Source organism: Malaclemys terrapin, chromosome 4, assembly GCF_027887155.1.
Source record: "Malaclemys terrapin pileata isolate rMalTer1 chromosome 4, rMalTer1.hap1, whole genome shotgun sequence".
In the NCBI taxonomy this organism is placed as follows: domain Eukaryota; kingdom Metazoa; phylum Chordata; order Testudines; family Emydidae; genus Malaclemys; species Malaclemys terrapin.
This window is the reverse complement of record NC_071508.1, coordinates 119,893,034-119,918,434: the sequence shown is the minus strand read 5'-3', so window position 1 is coordinate 119,918,434 and position 25,401 is coordinate 119,893,034. Positions and strand designations below refer to the sequence as shown.

General features: G+C 42.4%; 1 protein-coding gene across 1 annotated transcript in view; it reads left to right on the top strand.

Annotated features, from left to right (window-relative positions):
- KCNK10 (potassium two pore domain channel subfamily K member 10) overlaps window positions 1–22,091 on the top strand; it is a 96,670-nt gene extending 74,579 nt beyond the window's left edge. The window contains exons 5-7 of the mRNA XM_054027705.1: window positions 15,670–15,856; window positions 18,809–18,951; window positions 21,468–22,091. Coding sequence (XP_053883680.1) covers window positions 15,670–15,856; window positions 18,809–18,951; window positions 21,468–22,091 — 954 coding nt within the window. The remainder of the gene's footprint in view (window positions 1–15,669; window positions 15,857–18,808; window positions 18,952–21,467) is intronic.
- The last annotated feature ends 3,310 nt before the right edge of the window (window positions 22,092–25,401 follow it).

Below are 25,401 nucleotides of genomic sequence, written 5' to 3'. Positions count from 1 at the left end.
ACTTCAAAGACAGCCCTTGAAGAGAATCCATCTCTTTCTCTATGGAGAGCCCAGGAGGTGGTGAGCTTGGTGGTGGTTGAAAGGTCAGTCCAATAGCTGGTAGAAAGAGAACAGAGTGAGACTCAGAGGGGAGAGAATGTCTGTTCTGCCAAACTCTTGTCAGCATCAAGCAGAGAGTAGCACCACAATTATTGTTTCACTTTTGGAAGCACATCAGTCCTTTCCTGTACTGGGGAAAAAGTGTAAAAAGAAAAGGAAAAGTCTTGTTGCGCAAGACATTATAGTTTCCCACCTGTGCTAGAGGGAATTCTGAGTCCAATCTCTCTTTGTCTTATACCTCTCTATTCCATGTGGAACAGAGGGTGATCACCACTGCCTTCCATCTTTGCTGGTCTCCTTTGCAGAATGAACTTCTTCCCATGTCATTTTTGGTAGCTTTCAATTCTGCTTCTATTGAATGTTTCCATGTTATCCTGGGTCTACCTTGTTGCCTCTTGCCCTGGGGATTCCAGTTCAACAACTGTCTTGTTATGTCATTTGGGTCTTTCTTCCACGTATGTCCTAGCCATCTCCATTTTAATTTCCTGTCCTGTCGGTTTCTGTTTGTCTTCCTCCAGAATTCTTCATTCGTGATTTTTTTTCAGGCTATCTGAAATTGAGGATTTGTCTAAGGCAGCTATTTATGGATACTTGGAAATTTATTAAGACCTTATTAGCTAAACTCCAAGTTTCAGCACCATATAGTGTCTTTACAATGGTGTTAAATATTTGAGCCAGCTCAATAACCAATTCTCAGTATTCATTGAATTCTATTTGCCTACCTAATGGTCTATGGTATTCCTATACTACCTAGCCCCATAAAATTTAAGCATTGAACAAGGTGATTGGGAACTGCAAAGCATTATCTACCATGGATGTCAGAGTGAATTGTGTTCTTTGCTTCTCCAGCCTCTAGGACGCCCTTCTCATCTTTATTTTGTTGAATTTCTTCTTCAGTATATAAAATGACTAAAAGTGCAGATCTCCAATAACTCTCCTCACCAGAGTCACGTTGCCATCATTTAACTTCTATGCCCCTGGTATTTTATGACTCTTAAAAATAGAATCCCCGCAAATCTGAATGAAGAATCCATGATTAATACAAAGGGTTTTCCTTTATCACAGGTCCTATTCTCCCCTGGATTACAGTAAACTATAATAATATTTTTCTCATTTGGGAATAAGTCTGCATTGCATTGCATTGCCTCCTGTTTGTGGATATACTATAGCAGTCCAAGCCTGAAAATCCCTTGTAATAAATATTCCCCATACTCCTGTTACCCTTAGGTCTTTCCCTAATTTATTCTAGCCTTTCTTAGAATGCCTGACACTGTAAAATCTAAGTACCTTTTGGACGTGTACTCAGAAATAAATAAATAAATAGTGACGAGTTTACCAGGCACCTGCTGGTTACAAAGATGCTAGATCAAGGATCCCATAGATAGGAAGCTGGATTCAAGTGTAGAATAAGTTTCTCTGCATTCAACAGGTTATAGGAAGGAATATTTTACAAACAGGTGTAGCTGATCTGGCCCCTTCCCCTCTCCCGTCCCCCAATTCAGTGCTCTAAAATGAGGTTTGAAGGCCAGAGAAGCAATAGAGGCTAGGGAATTAAATTCTCAGGCAGTGGGTTTCTTCCACTGATACTTTTATCGGGTCAGGCACATCAAGCTTTAGCCCTTGGTATTTGACTCTGTCCTCTTCTCACCTGGTATTCCCCACTACATGCCTCTTTCCATGAATGTAGGTCCCAGCCTAAATGCTGAGGCCCAGTGCTGTCCACCTCCAGTTTTAACCCAGAGTGATACATGGCATGCTTCAAATCCTAGAGTGTACAAGACTGGAGTGCACAGCAACCCATGCGACACCATGGATTTGCTCATGCACAAATGAATAGGAATCAGCAGTGGTGATGAATCACAGGTCCAGACAGAGCCTGAACATGAAGCTCCCATTAAAAAAGGGAACGAAATGGTCACTGACTCCAGAGGAAGAAGGACAAGAAGAAGATGTGGACAAATTGGAGAAAGTCCAGAGAAGAGCAGCAAAAACGATTAAAGGTCTAGAAAATATGACTTATGAGGGAAGATTGAAAAAATTGAGTTAGTTTGGTCTGGAGAAGATAAGACTGAGAGGGGACATGATCACAGTTTTCAAGTACATAAAAAGTTGTTACAAGGAGGAGGGAGAAAAATTCTTCTTAACCTCTGAGGATAGGACAAGAAGCAAGGGTCTTAAATTGCAGCAAGGGTGGTTTAGGTTGGACATTAGGAAAAACTTCCTAATTCTCAGAGTGGTTAAGCACTGGAATAAATTGTCTAGGGAGGTTATGGAATCTCCATCATTGGAGATTTTTAAGAGCAGGTTAGACAAACACCTGTCAGGGATGGCCTAGATAATACTTAGTCCTGCCTTGAGTACAGGGGACTGGACTAGATAATCTCTCGAAGTCCCTTCCAGTTCTATGATTCTATGAATATCAGCCTCAGGGGATCTGGGGTGAAGAGGCTGCTTTCTGGTACAGGTCTCAATCTGGCAAATGAATACAGAGGCCTGAAATCATTGAGATCCCTTGTTCTTGGGGAAAGTAATTGTTCAGGCTAACACCTGCATGACTCCCTGATAAACGTAACTGTTAATCACAAAGCTTTAAATCTCAGCGGACTGCACTGAAAAGGAGCTCAAAGCAATTATCCCTGCTGTGGAAGTAGGAGACAAACAGGATTTGGAAGCATGATTAACAGTTTACAGAACCGCTGGAGTTTCTTTGCTATTCTTTGTGAAGTTTGAAAAAGGAGGCGCTGGAACGGAAACTCCAGAGTAGTGGGAAAGAACTCACTTTCTAAATGGTCATCGGTGCCTGAAAGTTTAACTGTCTCCAGAGCAATACCAATGATCATTCTTCCTTTTTTATTGCCCTCCGTTTGGTCATATTATCATGGCAATGTGTCTGAATTTCAAACAGTATGGTGCTGAAATGCAATAGCTATGTTCCAGGATGTATATCCAGATCACTGTTACATTTGAAAACTTCATTTATATCCTGGGGAAAATCTCGTTCTGTGTCAAGATAATTTAGGCTGTCAGTTTGGAGCACATGATCAGAAACCACCCACAAAAGAGATAAAACAAGAAAGGATGCAAATGTAACAGAAAAAAGAAAAGTGATCAGGGAAAATACAATAATCTGCTGCCCCCTAAATTAAGGCACAGAACCATCCTACTACCTCGGTGTCATACTGCAAAAACACCCACCGCAATGCCCTGATTGGCAGGCTTCGCAGTAGTGCCATGAACTGAACTAAAGTCTCACTTGAGAGATGATTCTCTAAAGTTACGTAGAAGTATTTTGGCATGGCTATAGGAAACATGATGTGATGCTGCCTGTGATGTGTCTGTTCTGTGGACAGGGACTTCAGTCTCCATGGTTGTCGACTCAAAAACTTTAACCAATGCTAAATAATTTGTGTGTACACTCTCCACATACTCTGCCCACAAACCAAATAAAAATCACTTTAAGAGTGGAGCCTGTAACATGAGTAGGACCTGAGAGAACAGTCATTTGACATCTTATCAATAACAACTAGTGTTTTGCCCAAACCAGACCATAAATCTGAGAATCAAGGACTTTGAAAAGTTTGGAACTGGATTCAGATTTGAATGTTGTGGTGTGGCTCCATCTCTAGTAAGAGTGCAACAATGGAATGTTTTTAGTACTGAAAGCTAGGAGAAATCCATAGCAAATACAGATATAAATGCTGAAGATTTCAGCATCAAATTCCCAGAGGGGACTGGAGAACGTTGGACAAAGATTCCAATGTAACCAGCTAAAGAATCAAAGACTGCAGGTTAAAAGAAGGTGAAGATGAAAATATACAGCAGCCCCACCAGTTTCTGCACAAACACAGTCTATATCAAGATGTCTAGTCTGGAGCACAACTTCTTTTTGATGTCCAAAGGTCACTGTTTAACCTTTGGAAATCTAGTCCAACCAAGTCTCAGCTTTCCTGCAGAGCATAGCTCTGTTGCTGTCTTTACTGCTTTGTTGGCTGTCACTAGGGAATTGTGCAGCAAAAGAAAAGTTCCTGAAAATACAATCTGAAGAAACCTGAATGACTTATTTCAGCTGGTAGCAAAAGCCCTATTACAGCTAACAAAGAAGAGGTAGAACTTTTCCAGACCTTACACAGGAGAAATTTCCAGGGCCATGTGCAATATTCTATTTCTTGCTAAGATTTTGGAAATGGCTATGTTCATGCAGTGGCAAAAAAGGAATCTTTCATTGATGTGGCAATGCTGTCTGGATCGATCTGGGTTGGCCTAGCTTGTGGCAGTGCATTTCTAAATTAGAAGCAGCAAAACCACCCTGAGCTATACAGGTTGGTCTATAACCTTGCTATTCATTTTCTTTACAATATCAGAATGTGCCTTCTCTAAATTTCATCTGTGATCTAGATGAAGGCTTAGAAACCACTCTAATCAAAACTGGTGATACCAAAAGTGGGAGAATAACATTATGGCCTCTGTTCTGACATCTGCATGCTGTCTCTGCTAGCATTTCAAGGCTGAAAAGCCAGAGGATCTTCCTTCTGGGGACACTCTGGTGTAAAAGGTATTCTGCGGTAGGGCAGTCCTATGCCTCCCCTCACAGCCCCTGGTTTAGGGGGTGTGCATGGGGCTAGCTGGCGGAAGGAGGGGTATTCCAGAAGGAGACGCATGAGTAATGCATTCCAGATGTTGCATCATCCGTGAGGCTGCTTAAGTTTGTGCCAATGAACCAGCCCCTTGCCTGCCCCAGATTCTGGAAAGTGCAAAGGTGAAATAAAGACACCTTTGCCCCACTCCCTCACTATTTCTGTGCCACCCTCAGCTCAGCTAGAACAGAGATTTGGGGCCATTATTATTCCTCAAATAATGCACTAGGCTTGTATGGCAGTTTACCAGCACTGTGTCAGAGAAGGTCCATGCCCTGAGATGCTGATTGCACATGGTGTTTTGGACAGATATAATCAAACAACAGAAGGATTAAAGTGCAGATTTACTGGAAAAAGTAGCTATGAACAAATGGCATCTTCTTACTCAGATCTACCCACCACAGTGTGTTCAGGAGAATATCTGCTGACTTGCGTAACAAATACGAATTTCTATGGCTTTTTACTCCTGTTCTCCCTGCTGCACTAACACAGCTGAGAAAGCATGAGCTGGATGCTCCCCCTGCTTGCACATCATTAGCAGAATTGTGTATTAAGTTCCTGTCATTCCCAATGTGCAAACTCATTGAATGCGGTGGCATTGTGTGGTGTCATTTAAGCCCTGGCTGAGTGTTGCAATGCCTAAGTCCCTTTGTGGCTCTGGGCCCGTGAGGTTAAGGGCTAGATCCACAAATGTACTTAGACATCCTGCCACCTGGTGGAATCTACAGCCCCAAGTTAAGTGCCCAAGCTCCCTGTGTAATGTGTGGAGAGGGTTAGGCTCCTAAGAATGGCATTCACAAAAGCCAGCATGCTGAGCAAGGAACTGCCTAAATTAGACAGTAGGAAATGCCAAACAGGAAATTCCTCTCAGGGAGCTAGGCACCTAACTCTCGGGCAAAGGGAAGTGCCTCCCTGCACTTGGGATTCACAGCTGTGAACCCTCTCCTGGCATTCGATACCTAACGCAGATCAGTCTTTTCTCACAAAAAAGGAGGACCCCCCCCCCAAACTCCTGTACAGCCTAAAGGCCAGTGGTTAGAGTGCTCACCCAAGATGTAGGAGACCCAGCTTCAAATCCCCACTCTGCCTGATTTAGACCAGTGACTTGAACCAGGGGTCACCCTCACTTCCCAGGTGAGTGCCTTAACCACAGGGCTATAGGGTATTCTCAATCTCTCCTATTGAAAATGTTCCACGTTGTATGAAATACTTAAATTTTCATTGGAGCAGGGAGAGGGAGGCTGTCCCAAGAAAATGGGAGGCAGCCTGAAAAGGGCATGAAGTCAAGGGTGGGTAAAGTGGACAAAGGGAGCAGTCCAGAGGGAATGATCCTAATTCCAAAGCGCCCTGGAGACAGCAGGATGGTGAGCTGTTGCAGTAACATGCTATCAATGTGAAATCACACACCTAGAGAAAGAAGATAAACAGCATGGTTAAAAAATTGCAGAACATCTACCTGGAAATTGGAAAAGAAACAGAAAATCTAAGAGTGATATGTGGTAGTATTTATACTGTATGAACTCAGAGTGATAATGGAAACAAATGTGGCAATACTGAATATTGAAGGGGATTTTATGTAAAACTAGAGATTGCACTACAAAGTCTTGGAATAGTGGGTACCATTCTGTATACTTTAAAGTGTAATTTTATCTGAAAAGTGACTGTAAAAATGGCACCATTTGGTCCTCTATTGATTGTCTCTTGGTGATTTCTGGATCATATCTGCTCAGTTTGCAAAGGAATATGAGTTCCTTCTAGGTGCCAGCCCTGCAACTCTAGCCTGGAGACTGAAAACCCACTTGGGTTCTTTCACCCTCAACAATAATGTTGTAGTAATAGTTGTTCTGTAGGACCTCGGAGGAAAAAATAGTAAAAAGCTATTTCAGTCCCTAAAGTCAGCAGACAAGACTCCGAATACATAGGGGGGCTCAGATCAGTTGAGTGAGAACATGCCATTTTTTACATATTCCCTTTCCACTCAACTTTAAGGTCACTGAAAATCAAGAGAGAAATACAGAGAAGGGCAATGCAGCAAAGGTTGGTAGAGATGGTACATAAGGAGTGAAGTCCCCTTAGTGAGAATGCACTGTACCCGGTCTTCCTGAGATTATACGAGGGTGGCAGTAGGTTGTTAATTTGACTGTCTCAACTGCAATAATATCACATGGGGAGAAAGGTGATTTCTAACATAACCAGCGCTCAACCTATTTAAAGTAAAAATCAATACTTTTATTTGCTCATGGAAATTGACGCAGAAGCCAGTGCAGGGATCAATGTAATGTGATCCCAGCAAGAGACTCCTTTAAGAACTTGCATCCTAGAAATACCTCCTATCCTCTCTCATCATTTTCTTTCTTCAATCTCTCTCAGATTAGTTCATTTTGAATTCAAGTTGCAATCTTTCTCATTAGCAGACACTAATTTATTATTTGAGTGCCTCACAAACACTTAACCTGCTTCCTCAAATGTTTGGAGGATTTATTGGGGAAACAACAAAGAAAATATTATTTCTCTTGAAAGTGCTCAGTTTATTTAAAACTGAAAGTAAAGGGATCTCCTTTTGCAGTTGGACTGCTTTGATAGTTTCACTACCACACCATGCTGGGAAATAGGTTAAACAGCTCTACTGAAGCCATTGGCAGTAGGTCAGCTATGTGCCTCCTGCTGTTAGGGTCTAGCTTGCAAAGAGCGTTTATAGGGAAAAGTTCTTCCACTTGTTAGAATCCTGTGTGCACATCATTTCAGTTAAGAAAACCACTGAAGACCTTGAGAGCAGCTTGCATGGGGGTATCAGTTCACATATTACAGGAACCTAGGATTTGTCATCAGATCATTGATCTGTCAAATCTGTTACCCTGCAATACCTGATGTTTCCTGGTGAAAAATTCCTATAATGCATCTGGGTACTTGTGCAATGCTGTGCAGAAGGAGGGACTGGGAGAAATGCCTTCTTGATCCTGTGGTGATTAGCAGACACCCTCAGTGTGTGATGTAATTCCCATCATTGGTCTGTAAATGAATGCTCTTTTTTGGTGCAGGCTTTCATTAAGCACTTACTGTTCTTGCTTTCACTGCGTTCAGTGATGTCATGCATGTGATGTTACTTCTTTAATTCTCGTGATTCTGCCACATTGGTGTCCCCGTCTCCCCATCCTATTCTGAGGGTTAAAGAAATGTGTGCCACTGGTTAGAATGGTCGCTACACTCTTTTGTTGGTGTTTCCACCCATGATGGGAAGCTATTCCAAGAGCCAGAACAGCTGTTTACACAGTATGCAGTTGCATTAAGCTGCACTCCATGTTTCACAAGTTGCTACACTACAGTATGTAACACGCAAAGTAACAGGCATAAAAACAACGGCGTATGTTTGAATGCTTGGTAAAGCATTCTTGAACAGATACCTTTCCTAGCCTTCTGTAATAAGGCCCAAACACTGGGCAGAGTAAAAAACCCTCACTCTCTTCTGGCTTTATCAACAACACAATATAATGTTTAACACAAGCTTTCTCCCCAAGGTTGGCTGCTTTTAGGGTTCCTCCGGTCCCACAGGACTGCTCAGCCCCTACCCTAGATCTATTCTCTAGAGAGCCACTCTCCTCATTTTATTATACCTAGCACTTACAGCACTTTTCGTCATGACCCCCATTTTTACAGATGGGGCAGCTGAAGCACAGAGAAGTGAAGTGACATGTCCACTATGCCACATTAAGGTAATAAGCCAGTTGCGTTAGTGAGTCAGTAGAAGCTGCTTAACCTTTACCCAGCAGGTTCAATGCCTGTTACCAGGACCAGGTGTTTCAGGAAAACATTGCTAGTCTGTTACATAGTTTTTATAGACTAAGAATCTACCTGACCCTTCACTCAAAAGTTGTAACAAACCTAAATTGAAATCAGATGTCACTGTTTTTCACCTTCTCACACCTCCTGGTGCTGGTTGGGACTGGATGCAGAAGTGCTGACAGAGCATGAAGACAATTGTTTCCAGGGAACTTCTGTGCTGTGTAAAGCTGAGTGAATTTTTTGTTGGAAAAAAAATTTATTTGCCAAAAAAAAAAAAAAAAAAATTTTGTTTCAATTTGATCTGTAACATTTTTTTTTGGTTTAGCCAGCAAACAGAAACAATCAGTTCTTTGCACAGCTGTACCCCTGAGTGACTCACCTAACTGTAGCTTGATGTAAAAGCTGTGGTCCATTAGCCCCAAGAATCAGAGCAGCACAGACCGCAGTGGAGTTCCTTGTAGGAAAATGACAGTGCCAAGAAGGTTACTCATGAGAAGAATGCAAACTATCAATCATTTTTGATGTAGAGTTACTGCAGTTTTGTAGCATTCCAAATGTTCAATGAATTTGATACCATAATTTTTCATTGACATATAATGCTTATACTGTTACGAGTTTCTTTACAGGGTCAAAACAATTGCCACACCAAGCAAGGAGCAAAATAAATCATGCATATAATTATTGGTAGAGATGGGCTGAAGATGAAAAATTTCAATCTAGATCCACATTTTGCAAACCCCAACATTTGGGAGTGTTAGATCATTGGCTCATTATAAAGATAGAAGCTAGTTGCAAAATACAAATACATATTCTGATTTCTAAATACCTGCAAAGTTCAAAGAAGTTTGGTTCAGCCCTATAACTAATTCCTATATAAAATATAATGTTTATACGTCTCTTAATGACAGTGTAATAACTGGGACTCAACACTGGAGTGCCTCTTGTTGGCTTGATATGGAACTGCAGCTATGTCTCTGCCTCGGTTTCCCCAGCTGGCTGTCAATAAATTCAATGAGACTTACATACAGTGAACTATGCCCCTTCAGGGGTCTAATCTATTTAAACAAGCTTTCGCCTTCTGCCACAGGTCCCCGGGCTTCTCCGTTGTCTGGAGCTCAGCAGTCTCTCCCCTGCTGACTCAGAGTATCTCCCGGGCCTCCCTGCCTGGAGAACTTTGCACTTTGTCTCCTCTGGAGTTTTTTCTCTCTCTGTTCTGGGGGCTGTTCCTCACCCTGAGAGCCTTTGCTCACCAGAGAGACTCCAGCAGGAGTAGCTTCCTACCCAGTTCTCCTGAGGTGCTCACTTCCTCTCTCTTTTCTGGCTCCTGCCTGAGCACTCATAACTCTTTATTAGGCCCAGATGTTCCTTAACTAATAACTACCATCCGGTTAGACATCCACAGGTGGATCTGGGCTGTCTTACTCTCCTCAGCAGAACCTGTCACTGGGAGGTGGGGTGACTGACACCTCAAAGGGCCAGCCACCATGACCTATCTTTCTCCCCCTGAGCTGACCTGTACTCAAAGGCAGGCTCGACAAAAACTAACTCTTGATCATGTCCTGCAGCCAAGGGGGTACTTCCTGCCTTGCTGTCACAAGGAAGTCTACAAGACCTCTGGCGATCTTTGTATTCTTGTCATTGAAGTACGAAGAGCCCAAGAGTGTTGTTCCCCAGAGTCCTGTGTAGCTCAAGTGATGAACCAAATCCCCAGTAGTCTTTGGCATGGCGTAGTTCAGAACAGCCTGTACTCCCTTGGAAGTCAAGCCCTCTGGCAATAATCAGAGATCATCAATGGCATTGGGCTTTCACGGTTGGTAAGTCACTGTAAAGCTGTCTCGTGGTCTCTTCAAGAGCAGCTGCCCAGAATACACTCACACGCATACCCTTCAGAGTTACGGGACTCCTTCATCCAGACTAGCGCCTTTGTTAGTGTTTCAAATTACAACTGACTGCAACAATCTTTTTTCCCCACAGTCTTCAGTAAAGGAACAAACGGAGCCCATTTCTGATCCTCTTGCAGCCACATGACTGTGTGTGTGATGTTATCAGTTGAAGAAGTACCTTTATGCCCCTCTCCTTGTGGGGTCGTCTTTTCTTTAGGCTGGATTTCTGTTTAGCCTGACTCCGGTAATGGCTTTGTATTGCTGTTCCCAGGCCTCTGGGTGGGGAGACGACCCTGTCTCTTCGCTCTTTATTTCAGTTTCCTCTTGGTTGCGTAGTTTTACAGCACTAACATGGTGGCTTTTCCCTTCAGTGGGCTGAAGCCCCACCTCAAGTACCCAATCCTATGCAATGTGCACATTCACCATGAATAGTGCCCCCTCATGCCTGGAGGCAGTATTGCAGAAATCCAAGCCAAGTCACATACAAGTTCAAATGCCTTCTGGGGTAACAAAAGGTCAAACTGAAAGTCCATGACAAATGCTCAGACCAATAAGTCTTGTGCCTCTCTCAGGCTCCCCTGAAGTCCTATTCGTGGCCCCTGCAGAGCTTCTCTTATGTTTGTTCTCCCCAGCAGGATTCCTTACTGTCTCCCTTCCCCCGGGATTCTGGCAGGGACTGCCTACAAGGAGCGGAGGAGCTGTATCTCAGGCATCACCCACTGGATCCTGCCCTGCTCCCTCTGAGTCTCTTCTATTTCCTGTTGCCCTTGCAGAATGCCAGCCTCAGGACTGTCTTCATGGATGCTTGCCCCGTGTTCCAGGGGCTCATCTTAGGAATTAGCTCTACTCCCATGGCTCTGCTCTCTGACTACAGCCAGCCCCAAACTGCTGGACCCTCCTTTGCAGTCTCTCCCCTCAGAGTGAATTCCCAGCTCTGTTTAAGTCATCCTTCCTGACTCCCTGCAGCGGGAGTAACTAATTATCAGTAAGCTGCTGAATCACCATTAGCTGGGGGCAAGGCTGAGCCTGGCCAGCCAGCCAGTGACAGTGAAACTGAAGGATCCAGTTCTGGTCTATTTTGGTGGTTTCCAAGAACTGGTCTGCAGAGCATTTGCTGGTGGCTCAGAACGAGCTGGGTGGTCATATGGTGCTGGCTTTCCCTTGTTGCTTTCAGTTGCTACACTGCATTAAAAGACAGGAAAAAATATTAAATTCTTTCCAATGTAAACTGTTGTTGAAGTTGTCACAGGGATGCTGTGCAATCATGAATGGAAAAGGAGGTTGCCCATGCAGTTGCAAAAGGGACAGGACATGGGTGCACACAACTGTGAATGAGTAGGGAGGTATCTATGTGTGACCATTGGTGCCTGGCGGGGGCCACATTGACATTGCTCAATCAGGGCAAACTGCAAAGAATGGGGCAGACGATCCCCCAGTTGGTGGTTATTCTAATAATTAGATTCACCAAACCAGCAAAAAACAGCTTCTACAACACCTTACTGGTTACCCACAAGCCAAAAATACAGCTCCCTTAAAGTAATTCAGCCTTGGGCTCCCACACAGACAGTCAAGGCAAATATGAGGATTACTGAAAATCTTGTTAATCATAAAGTTCTACCAATCCCAAGGGATCAGACACGTTACCTGCCAGGTCCATGAATATTTCAGATCTCACACAAATACACGCATGCTTACAACCAATTCTATTAACTAAACTAAAAATGTATTAAAAAGAAAAGAGAGAGAGAGTATTGTGGTTAATAGGTCACTATATACAGATATGAATAAAGTTCTTAGGTCAAAAAGAACAGGAGTACTTGTGGCACCTTAGAGACTAACACATTTATTTGAGCATAAGCTTTCATGGCCTACATCCCACTTCTTCGGATGCAGAGAAGAAGTGGGATGTAGCCCACGAAAGCTTATGCTCAAATACATTTGTTAGTCTCTAAGGTGCCACAAGTACTCCTGTTCTTCTTGTGGATACAGACTAACACGGTGCTACTCTGAAACCTGTTCGTAGATCAGTTTCATAGTAGAGATGGTGAGCTGCTGAACTGCAAAAGGTTCCTTCCAGAATCAGTTCATCAGGTTATAGTCCAAATAGGCAGTCCATATACAGAGTTTATTGAATTTATTCCATGAGAGTTAGCAGGGTAATCCAGACTGGAGCTGAAGACCTTGTTTCTTGTGACTCAAGCTTCCCCTGACCAAGCGTAAGCAGATCTGAGATAACAGGATCAGGGCCCTAGAGTTCTTTTATCGATCTCTGGCAGGCTGTCAATAGTCTTTGGACAGGAGGTATTCCTTGGGTGAAGCATTGTGGCTTTGAAATAAAACCTCCTATTTCCTATGTATACACAGGTAACTAGTTGTATTCATCAGCATAAGGTAATTATCCATTAAGCAGTTCATAGACAGTTTGCTACAAACTTTAAAGAGAAATATATACAATGATATTACACCCAAGTTTCATCTAAATGTTAAGATCCCCTTTTGATCTCTCAGTTAATAGAATATAGTAACAGACAGGAACGTCTGGTTACATTGTTAACCTCTAACAAGATATAGGTCAGTGGTTCTAAAACTTTTGTAATGGTGATCCCTTTCAATAGCAAGCCTCTGAGTGTGACCCCCCCTTATAAATTAAAAACACCTTTTTATATATTTAACACCATTATAAATGCTGGATGCAAAGCAGGGTTTGGATTGGAGGCTGACAGCTCACGACCCCCCACGTAATAACCTCATGACCCCCTGAGGGGTCCCGACCCCCAGTTTGAGAACCCCTGATCTAGATAAACACAGACAAATACAATCACTATCTTCTTCTAATTCTAAGGAATGGCCTTAATTACCATTTATATACTTTTCTAATATGTCTTTAAAGGTTGAATTTGCATCATTTAGCTTGCTAGTCGTGTAACCCAGTCTGGCTCTGTGTCACACCATGAGACAAGCTTTTGACTAGGATGTTAGTCCATACTGTGAAAAAAAATTGAGTCTGCCAATCTATTTGTATACTGGATTCCACATATTATTGTCCAGCAAATAATGTAACGGGGGTGAGGGGAGGGGGGAGGGGATTTGCTTTTGTGCTATTTTCACTAGCTCTAAAAATGATGGGCCTGATTCATCATTGTCCTTGTATAATCATTTATGTTAATGCACAGTGAATGTACAATACTACTATTCTGGTCTGGTGGCATTTTACCCTTGCTTTGCCCTGGTGTAAATGGTGGTGCAGGGTAGTAGTGAATCAGGCCTGATGGCTCTCCATCCAGTTGTGTGGTGCACATTACCTTTATATGAGCTAATGGTCATTTTTCGTTTCTCTTAAAAACCTTTGGCTGTGTTTATTGTCCATGAAATTGAGGGAATTATAATGCTGGCTTGAACAAGCAGATGTCCCAAGTGTTTCCTGGTCCTGATCTGTAACACCCAGCATCTTCCAGTTATTGTCCTATCATAAGCAGAGACTGAATTGTCACTCACACTGAAATGCATGCTGACGTGGACATATGGGGACTAGGGAGAGAAGCTACACGTCATACAAAACAGTACAAAGTGGAATCCTGCAATTCTGGGTTTATCTCAGCAAGAAACAATTCCTAATGAAGTTATATCAGATTTTAATGTTTTCAGAAAGCTCCTCAAAGCAAAATAATTCCCCAAAGTAAAAAAATAGAGAGTAAATTTGAATACTCTGAATACTCTAGCGTTGTTTATCTGCTTGGTACTTGAGTATGATTTTTTTTCAGGTCTTGCATTGGATTAGTCATGTTTATTGTAATCTTTTCCTGTTAGCTCTCCGAAAATAGACAAAGGGTAAACACAAGTGTTCAGAAAAATAAGTGCGGGGAAGAATAGCATACAATATTTGTTTTAAAATGGCATTTATGAGACATAATGTATTTAGGCTATTACCTGGGTGTTGTCTGCTGCGTCTCATATTCAAGCAACCTTTCACAATTCAACTTTGCAGGCTCCAAGGAAATGCAGTTTCTACTCCTTCTGAGAAGAACAATAGGACTGTGCACTGGCTGGTTAGATTGGTAACTGTCCAGTTTAGTCCATAGCCTCTAGGGATATTATAAAGACAAGTTCTGAAACCTTATTTCCTTTCTAGATGATCTAATCTGAAATGAGACCTCAGTTCTGGATTAAGGCACATAGTTTGGAGAACTAATTTGAAAACATGTAATATACATCTTAACCTCCACATTCTCTCTATAGGATAAACATATTAAAATTGGAGTTTAAAATAATCTACAATAGACCAGTGATTTCTTGGGCTGTTGTATCAAATTCTGAGTTCATTTATAGCATAGTAAATTTGGAACAATTGCACTGAAGTCAACAGAGTTAACTGTTGACTGTTGAGATAACTGAAATCAGAATCTTGACCCAGTGACCTCAGCTGTATCAACCAGGGTTGAAAAAATTAATATTACATCACTGATGTAGGTATTTAATTTACAGCAGCTAGAACTTTCTTTCTCGTCCAGCTTAAAGGCTCAACAGCATAGTCTTACACAGATCCCCATGCAGTGTTGCCAGCTCTCAAAATGTTATCTCCAGGCTCACGATATCTAGTGTTTTACTTGGAGCCACATCTCTTGGAGTCAGGGGATTACATGAGAATTCCAGCCTTCATTTAAAAAAATAGTGAGTTTCTAGCCCTCGTGGTTGTTGTGAAAAGCTGGAAAATGTGACCTGAATGCACCCTAAAGGCTCAGAAATCAAATAAAAAGACCCCCCCACAAGTATTATTATTTAAAATGTTCATGATTTTTAAGCCAATTTTATGATTTTTTTACACCTGACTCATGATTTTTGACTGCTTGGGGTTGACAATACTGGTATTTTGTGTGTGTGTGCGCACGCATGTATGTATGTACTCCCCATTAATTTTTCTGAACCTGCAATGGATCGTTAGCTACTCCAAGTCACAATCTCATTTGCTCTGGGATGTGGAGCACTCCAAGCTTCATGTAGGTTAGCACACATGCCACTGACTGGGAAATAGGGTGCAGCATTGCACTGGAGCCCAGCAGAAAGGGTAGATGTTGTGGAGAGGTTCAGCCTAATATAGGGGAAAAGGCCGAAGTACCAGCAGGAGCAGCAGTGCTTTGGGACCAGGCACAACAAGGATTGTTTTTAAGGGCTTGTTTACACGACCAGTCCTGCAATGTATGTTAAATTCAACAACTGGGGGAAAAGCATCAATAATCTATCAAAAATGTGTTCTCTCTTGTTGTTCCCTTTTCTAGAAAAAACAAGTGAGTCAGACAAAGATCCGGGTGATCTCCACTATCCTCTTCATCCTAGCAGGGTGCATTGTCTTTGTGACCATCCCTGCAGTCATTTTCAAACAGATTGAAGGATGGACAACCTTGGAGTCCATTTACTTTGTGGTCATCACTCTGACCACAGTTGGCTTTGGCGATTTTGTAGCAGGTAAGTAATCTGAGCATTGAAATGTCACCCTCCAACACATTTTTCTAAGGTGCATAGCAGGCTTTTAAAAACACATTGAATTCCATTGAAAATGATTCCGAATGTCTTCATCTGTGTCACTGTGCAACTGACAAATAACACAGCAGTACAAGCTAATTTAAAATCCAGGTGTCTAGCCATCTGACGAGCACAAGCTCTGAGCAGTGTAAGCAAAATGAGTATTTTTCCTCTTGGAACCTCTTACTGTCCTTTATCAGCTATGAATTGTGCATGAGTGAAATTAATTTCCTATTGAATTCAAGACATTATTAATGCCTTTTGCATCATACTGATAAAGGCTTTAATAGGTGAAGCAAGTAGCTAAGGGGATGCACTGATGAGACTTTCCCATTGGATGGCCATGTGTGAGCTGTGCAGTCCAATAGAGCTGATAGCTGCTGTAACAGGAGCACAGCTTCCATGGCATGAGCTGCAGCTTTCTAGGAGACAGTTCGCAGGATTTTACTCTCTAACCTCGATAGAAATTCTGATACTGCAGCCATCCCATTAAGGAAAACTAACATTAGAAGTGAAATGGGACTAAGAGATGTGAATTTGAGTGTTATGTGCATACGGTGTATTTTCTGGGATGAGTGCAGTCCTAAACAGGTACCATAAATATTCATCCCCATCAATTACCAGCAAAGGGGCTGTCCTGGGATTGGTGGTCACAGCAGTATTGCTGAGGAAAAGGTGGTTAGAAACCGAGATAAATCTGTTCTCCCATTGGTATGTGAGCTCCATTCCCATTAATGTTTACTGGCTATAACAAATGTGTTGAGACGAGTCTGAATCCCTGTGTTGCAAAGAGATGTACTATGCAATTGTCCTGTTATCTCCCATTACACCAATGAAATCTGAGTGAGTTATAACAATTCAAATTCAACCAGTTGGTGACCAGTTTGCTTGCTAAAAGTTGTTCTTTTATAAACAGTCCCCTCACCCTCCCTTTCTTATTTTGGTAGGGAAGACATGAGTTATCTGTGCAGATGGGCCTGAATCAAACCCCAGATCTGAATACACCTGAACTATGGGAAAATTCAGATCCAGATCTGAATTTTTTGACTTTGGTCCATCTTTAACTATTTGAATGTGAAGAATATTGGATAGAAGAATTTACTGATGGTTGGGTTTTTGTGGTATCATAAGAAGGTAACCAAAGAAATGTGGGTGTTTCACAATTATTTTTCCTGGGTCTGTGGAAGTTTCCCTTCCTCACTGTTTTTTTTTTAAATTTAATTCTAAAATATTAGATCTTTAAACCTAAAAAAAAAAAAAAAAAAAAAAAAATGTCTGACAGCTAAAATGGCCAGAAGAATAAAATCCAAAATCATTCAGCAGCCCACAGCTGATGTTTTACTAGAACCAAATGGAATGTAACCCAAAAGCCTCAAGGATGATCTCATGATAGGAGCGTTGGAGCGGGAAGCAGGAGATTTGTGGTTTATTTCTGGTCCTGCCACAGATTTCCTGTGAGAACATGAGGAAGACTCTTTAATCGCTCCCTTCCTCAGTTTCCTTATCTGTAAAATGGGGATAAAGATACATTCCTGTGAGGTAAAGTAATAACAAGGGAACTGCACTCATTTATGCCATCTGAGAATTTGGCCCAGTGTCTCTGTAAATTGGAAAAAGTGTTTGCTGTTGCTGGACGCAGTGGAAAATCTGATAGGCTGGGAAAGATAGTGTGGCACTCCATCCATTGCCTGGCTATTCAATGTGACAGACCACAGCAATCCACTTTATAGAATCTTCCACTGAGACATGTGTGACCAGAGTGGCCTCCTTGTACTATAGCAATGACAAACCTCCCTCTGATTCACATGGTGGAGGACTGGAAAGGCAAAGTGATTCATAGTGTGTATGAAGAGAGATTAGAATCAAAAACAATATTTGGGTCCTTGCCAGCACCCGAATGCCTGGGCTTTCAAGGGAGTGTTCAATCATTGTAAGTACACTCATGCTCAGGCTGGGTAAAACTCATTTTAAGGGCTCATTAGAATGTATCAGATTGCAAACAGCCTGTAAAAGCTCAGGGGAAAAACATTCAATTGTAGCATGGGTTGTCAGTGGGGACAAATCCTGTGTTCTGTCTCTGGCTATAAACATATAGATGTGTAACACTGGAGTGCATCTTCCTTAAATAAAATTAAATATGCTAATTAGTGGCCAAAATGTAAAACAGGAAAATTAGATTCTGTATCTGGATTGAAACTGTTTAAGATAAAACAGAAAATATAACAAGTGAAGAGCCCAAATCCAAACTCTGGATCTAGATGGCCCCGAATAGTCAGAAGGGTCCCTCTTTCTAGACTGGACCAGGTCAAGTCCCCAGATCCAAACAGGCCCCAGCTTTATGGAAGTTGGGATCCTGATTCAAATATGATGTTTCAGGTTGGGCTCATGTGTAGAATTTAGTGAAATGTGCTTCAGATCAAAATATTTTCCATAATGTATATTCCACAGGGGGTTCTTTTACTGGTCTATCACTGATTTAAATATAGTGTGTGGTATATCAGAAAATGATATTCTCTACCTGCATTAGGCTTAGTTTTGAAAAGTTGTTTGTGCCCTTAAACAAGCAGTAAAACTGGGGATCCAATACCTTCCTCCACAATATTATTTAATGCAAAGAAAAAACTTATGGAATACTCTGATCAGACACACAGCAGCAGAACATTAAACCATTTTAGGAAGGGGCTTGGGGATTCCAGTGTAGGAAGGGGCTTGGGGATTCCAGCTGTTTCTCAGACCAGACAAACTTGTAGTCATTTCATAGGACAGAAGGAACCTGCTAATGAGAACCAGGAAATACTTTCATGAGTTTCCATGAATTGTAGAAGGCCTGGTGCTAAATATTTTTGCCATCTCATGGTTCCTACGCACGAACAGAACCATGTATGCTTATTTCAGGGGGAAATACTGATATCCATTATCGGGAGTGGTACAAGCCCTTAGTCTGGTTTTGGATCCTCGTCGGCCTTGCCTACTTTGCTGCTGTCCTGAGTATGATTGGAGACTGGCTAAGAGTTCTATCCAAGAAGACAAAAGAAGAGGTATGACTGCTAGTTGATCAATGATTTATCACTTTATAAGAGAACTTTAAATGCCAGATCACTGCTGGCCAGGGAGGGATGGTCCCTTATTTGAACTAATGCTAAATAATCCCTTGTATTTACCCTTTTGGCTGCTTCTTTTCAAGCCTCTTCCTTTTTTGTATTCTACTGTGTGACTTAATGGCTCTGATCTCTTGATCCCTTAATGAGAGAGGGAGAAAAAAAAGGAATTGACTGAATCAGACTCTATGTCATTAGCATTATAGCCCTATAGAGACTGCATGATATTAGGATTTATAGCACTATCATTATGGAAAAAGAGAAGAGAGCCTCCACCACAAAATTAGAAATTGGCCACAAAATCAGGATCCAGAATTTAACTTCCTTTCACTTGCAAAGGACTGGGGATTCATAGATTTTTTTTTTTTTTTTTTTTTTTAGGCCTGGAGTGACCATTATGATTGTCTAGTCTGGCCTCCTGCATAACACAGGCCAACATACTATTTCACCCAGTAATTCCTACATCAAGCCCAAAACTTCTGTTTGAGGTATAGCGTATCTTTTATATTTGACCCCAGGGTTTGGATCAGCCTATTATAAAGCAAGAGTCAAACTTTAATCTGTGGTGGATTTTGAACCCCCCTTCCCCTAAATTCAGGGATAGTGGTTCAGAGTCAGGGTTTGGGTTCAGGCCCATCTCTGTGAAAATGAAGTAGAAATATACTGTAAAAAAACAGAGGAAACTTTAGCCACTTTTGGCAAGAGAAGTCAATGTCCTAGTACCACTTGCCCTTGGTTAATTTCAGCCAAAACACTGTTCTCCACAGTTCATAGGGAAGGGAAAACAATATACTAGTGACTCACTAATAATCAGGGTGGAAAGTGAGGGTAGCTGCCTTGGCTCCAGCATTATACTGTTAAGCATAATGTGGTTAATTTCACCCCGCCTACATCCCAACAAAGGCCTTGGCTACACTTGGGGATTAACAGTGCTGCCGTGGCAGTGCTGTGAAACGCGAGTGTAGTTGCGCCCCAGCGCTGCAAGAGAGCTCTCGCAGCGCTGTATGTACTCCACCTCTCCGAGGGGAATAGCTTGCAGCGCTGCGAGCGAGCGTGCAGAGTTGCAGGCGCTGATTACACTTGCGCTTTATAGCGCTGCACTCGCTGCGTTCGGGGGGGGGAGGGGAGCGTTTTCACACCCCTGAGCGCAGCAAGTTGCAGCGCTGTACAGCACCAGTGTAGCCAAGGCCCAAATCTACTTTGGCAGATTAGTTAGGGAATGCATAACAACAAGTTGTTTGCCAAATTAGTACTGCTGTTCATTATCAAGAGTTATTTGTGAAGTCAGCTGAGTCACCTGAGGCCAAATGTGTCTCTGGTGTATCTCCAAAGACACAAAGTGAGATGCATTATGGAAGAATTTGGTTGTGTTGGTGGGCTGATCAGATGCGATATCAGCTTAAATCTATTCTCTTTTCAAGGTGGACCTTGGGAAAGGCCTGGACAGGCTTCAACATCAGTTATTCATTTCTCTCTCTTTTTTTCTGTCAGAAGAAATATTTATACAACACAGTAGCTATGTGAGCTCCCTGTTCCTAAGTCATTATTCTGTATTCATGTGCCTGGAGCTAGAAACATAACATAACAATAAATCACTTAGGGACATTTGAATGGAACTGTATGACTCCTTGAAGCACCCACAGGGAATTTCCCAAGTGTTTTCAATCCTTGTGCTTTAGGAAACAAACTGATCAGCAGCTGGCATTTGGAAGAAATTCCAACACTTTGGTATATAATATTTGGATAGTTCAAGTGAATTATGGAGATTTTTACACTTCCCATTAAAGACTGAAGCATTTGGTAATTTTCTGAGACAGGATACCAGACTAGATGGACCATAAGTTTCTTCCAGTATTTAAAATACTTTAATAAGAATATAGATTTTACCTAAATTAATCACTGCAGGGTTCAATACAGAACCTTCAATGGGATTGCCCAGGTGTAATTGTGATCACAGTTTGGGAAATAGGTCTCTATATAATTATGTTTATGACTTCTTAGTTATTAAAGACCTCAAAGCCTCATATGGAAAAATCCTTGGTTGCTGATGGTTCTTTGAGTTGCCTATCTACTGGACGAGTGCACAGAGGTTATCAATTAGTGGTTTTATTGTTTCCCTAATGAAGAAAGGGTTGGTCAGAGTGTGAGAGTATCCTTCTGACTTGCAAGCTGGACATAAAATGTCCACTGGTGGAGCCAAATGCAAGAAGATAAAGAACTTACTATGTGAGATACAAGTCGTTAGCCCGTCTAGACATAGTATGATTAAAGCTGAGCCTGATGCTACCACTGCCAAATTTTGGGGAAGTTTGGAGCAGGCTCCAGCTCCAGATCGAGTCGTTTCAGCTCTGACCAATCTCTAATTCTATGACATAGAGTAAAAATGTGTGTTGTTATTCTACAGTGAGAATTTCCCTCTTTCCTTAGCATGTTTTTGTTTGTTTGTTTTCTGGAAGGTTGGTGAAATAAAAGCCCACGCGGCTGAATGGAAAGCCAACGTGACTGCTGAGTTCAGGGAAACCCGGAGGCGGCTCAGCGTGGAGATCCATGACAAGCTTCAGAGGGCAGCCACCATTCGGAGCATGGAACGTAGGCGCCTAGGGCTGGACCAGAGGGCCCACTCACTGGATATGCTCTCTCCGGAAAAGCGCTCTGTCTTCGCTGCCTTGGAGACGGGACGCTTCAAGGCCTCATCTCAGGAAAGCATCAACAACAGACCTAACAACCTGCGCCTTAAAGGGACAGAACAGCTCAACAAGCATGGGCAGGGGTCATCTGAGGATAACATCATCAACAAGTTTGGCTCCTCGTCCAAGCTGACCAAAAGGAAAAACAAAGACCTGAAAAAGTGCATCCCCGAGGATGTGCGGAAAATTTATGAGACCTTCCGACACCTCTCCTTGGATGAAGAGAAGAAGGAAGAGGAGACTGAGAAGATGTGTAACTCAGAGAACTCTTCTAGCACAGCTATCCTGACTAACTGTATTCAGCAACACTTGGACCTGGAAAATGGAACCATCCCCATTGAAACCAAAGAAAGGGAACATGAAAACAAAACATTACTTGAAGACAGAAATTAAATGTAAAAGATGCTTGACTTTAATTAACTTATGTTAGTGTTTTTATATACATACATATATATATATATATATATATATTGAGACACGTGCCTTATACAGACTCCTTATTCAGTCTGAATTACATAGCATCGAAGAATATTTCACTGTGCCATAATGACTGAAGCTTGCTCTGCCAAAATGAATCACAAACACAGCACTGGAGAATGGCAACAGAAAGCAACACATGGGGAACTTCAGCCTGTGTAAGATGACAGTGGCAAAATGCAAAGGGAGAAACTTACCATGGCAATACAACTGGAGTGCTACCACCATGGCATAATGTTTGCAAAGGACAGCTATGTTAGAAGAACCTGTGGGAGGGTGAAAAAAGAGGCGAGAACTGTGTGTCTTTTAAATTGATCATGGCTTCACTGAGCCTCCCACTGGTGATTGAAAAGAGGAGAAATAATTGGGATGAACCAGCAACTTTCAATAAGGCTGAGTTTACATTTTGGCACGTGATCCAAGCTAGATTTTTTTTTCATTTTTAAAAACAGATGCATTATCTTTCTAAACTCCAAAAGCATGTCCCTGGACTTGGAAGCCAGTTGGACATTGGTTGTGAAATCAAGGCAGACATACTGAAGGATGTGATTGCTTTTTTCATTTAAAAAAAAATACAAAAACAAAAAAATTGTTTTCCTTTCCCTCAGAGGAAATATCTGATATAAACTTGCAAATACTGAATAAAAAGCAAGTTCAAACACTACATGGTTTAAAAGAGGGGGGAAAAAGATATATACAATGTTTTGCTTGACGCATCAAATAGTGGGCCAATTTTTTAACGATTTTCTTGTTCACACTTTATATCACTGAAGGAAGTTCAGTTTTAATGCTGTAATACTACAGAGACAGAAAGAAAGCTATAGCCTTTGCATGATGTCAGCAACCGGCTGTTCTCTGTAGCCGAATTGGAATTTTAAAGAATAGACTTAAGAGCATTTACAATACTAAAATGAGGACCAGAGCAACTTTAGAATCTCAGGGCTGTATGTCCCTTTTGGTGTGTTAGGGTTTAGACAGGAGCTGGTCATACCCTCCAAAAACAAGCAAACAAAAACAAAAACAAAACCCTAAAACAAAACAAAAGTTAAAAAAAAAGAAAATAACCAACAAAAAACTAAAAATTAGAAGATGATAAAATACAATGGAAATATTTTAAGTGCTTATAGCTTTAAGTGCCATTAACACCGTCTTATTTTGTAACTTTTAAAATAAGTATTTTGAATAATGTATTTGATTTTTTTTCCCTTTCAGTTTATTTTCTTTGTTTGGTATTTGCTTTCTCTAAGTCCCTTTTCTCCATAGACTCCGAACACAAACTCTACGTGTTTTGAGACAGACAACGAAACACAACCAAACTGTGAGAGTTTTGTATCTGTCGCTGTGACTGGACGTGCGAATATGGGAAGCACAAATGTCTCCAGACTTCAAAGTGAACATGAAGAGAAAAGACTGTGAAATAATTCATGGGAACTGCAAACAACACTTAGGCCTGGTGCATTCAGTCTGTATGTGGTGCACTGCTTGCCATTACAAATGAGAGGTTTTTGCATGCTGGAAATGAGACATACATAATAGCACAATTTATCCTCCCCAAACCCCACTCTTCACAAAATCCTCAAATTGCCCATCATGCAAAGTACTCCAATTCTAACAGCATTTCTTGTAGTTTTGCTGCCAAAATAAATGTGGAGATAGGCTCCAGACACATTTTGAGTCTTGCTGGCTATTCATAAAACCAAGCATTTCCCAGTCATGCAGGCAAAGATTTTAAGGAGTGCCAATAACTGTCTGCACAAAAATGCAAACATAATTTTTGTTTGCATTTTCTGAGATATCACGTGCAAATGGACACTCAAAAATTTGACTGGTCATTTGCATACACAGTTACTATGGCTATGAATACGTACATGGTAATTGCACATGAAAATTATTAGTGTGCATATTTGCATATGCAGTTATTTGTGCACAATTTGCAACTCTGAGATAAAAGTCACTGCTGCAGGAGGCAAAAGGAACTCTGAGTATGTCCTTTCCTTACAGAGTCACAGCACCTGAAAAATTGTGTTCTAACTCAATTTGGTTATGAAAACCAGCTGTCCTAAAATTAAGGATGAAAAATCACTGGTAGAGAAATTGCAGTCATTTCAGACTGGTTTAGCCCAACAAGATTGAGTAAAAATTGGATTTTGCTTAGTCCCCTGATGAATCTGTTAAGATACAGGGCTAGATTCTGGTTTGTTTGGATGAGCCTTGCTCTGTAGCCTTGCACTGTAGCCAGAGGCCTCAGGAAGCATTGTGGCTGGTTCTGCTGGAATTCCTCCTGGAGGCTCCAATGGTGCACATATCAGAGCAGCAGCTCTGCCACCCTTTGAATGCGTGCAGTGTGCACTCCCTTTTCTGACAGGTCAGTGCTGAGGGAATAGGTAGGGTTACCATATCTAACAAATAAAAAAAGAGGACCCTCCATGGGCTCTGGCCCCGCCCATTTCCCCACCCCAGCCCCGCCCCAACTCCGCCCCTTCCCCGCCCTAACTCCGCCCACTCCCACTCCCACTCCCAGCCACACGGAAAGGGCTGCCCGAGCGCTACCGGCTTCACAGTTTGCCGGGCAGCCCCCAGACCCTGTGCCCCCGGCCGGCGCTTCCCCAGCGCAGCTGGAGCCCAGGAGGGGAAGCGCCCAGCCGGGGGCACAGGGTCTGGAGGCTGCCCGGCAAACCGTGAAGCCGGTAGCGCTTGGGCTTCGGGCAGCCCCCTTGCCTCCAGACCCTGCGCCCCCAGCCGGGCACTTCCCCTCCCGGGCTCTGGCGGCGCAGGGTCTGGAGGCATGGGGGCTGCCCGAAGCCGGTAGTGCTCGGGCAGCCCGGCTCTTAAACAGAGCCGAAGAGTCAGGGAGGAGCAGAGCCGCCGCGGGAGGGGAAGTGCCTGGCCGGCATTTTCCCGGACATGTTCGGCTTTTTGGCAATTCCCCCTGGACGGGGGTTTGAGTGCCGAAAAGCTGGACATATCTGGGAAAAAGAGGACGTATGGTAACCGTAGAATAGGGCCATGGCCATGCTCAAATCCCAGACCTCGCTACAGGGAGTAGGGTCTATCCGAGGAATGGAAGTGCTTTTGCCCTCTCCCGCTCCTGTGGACACATGCGGGAGCTGAACTGAATGTGGGCCGTAATCAGGATTCTGACATTCACAATGCTGCTTGCAAACAAATTCCTTGTTATCTCATTCTGAAATAAGTCGTATCATATTGTGTTAGCTATGTAGGTCCC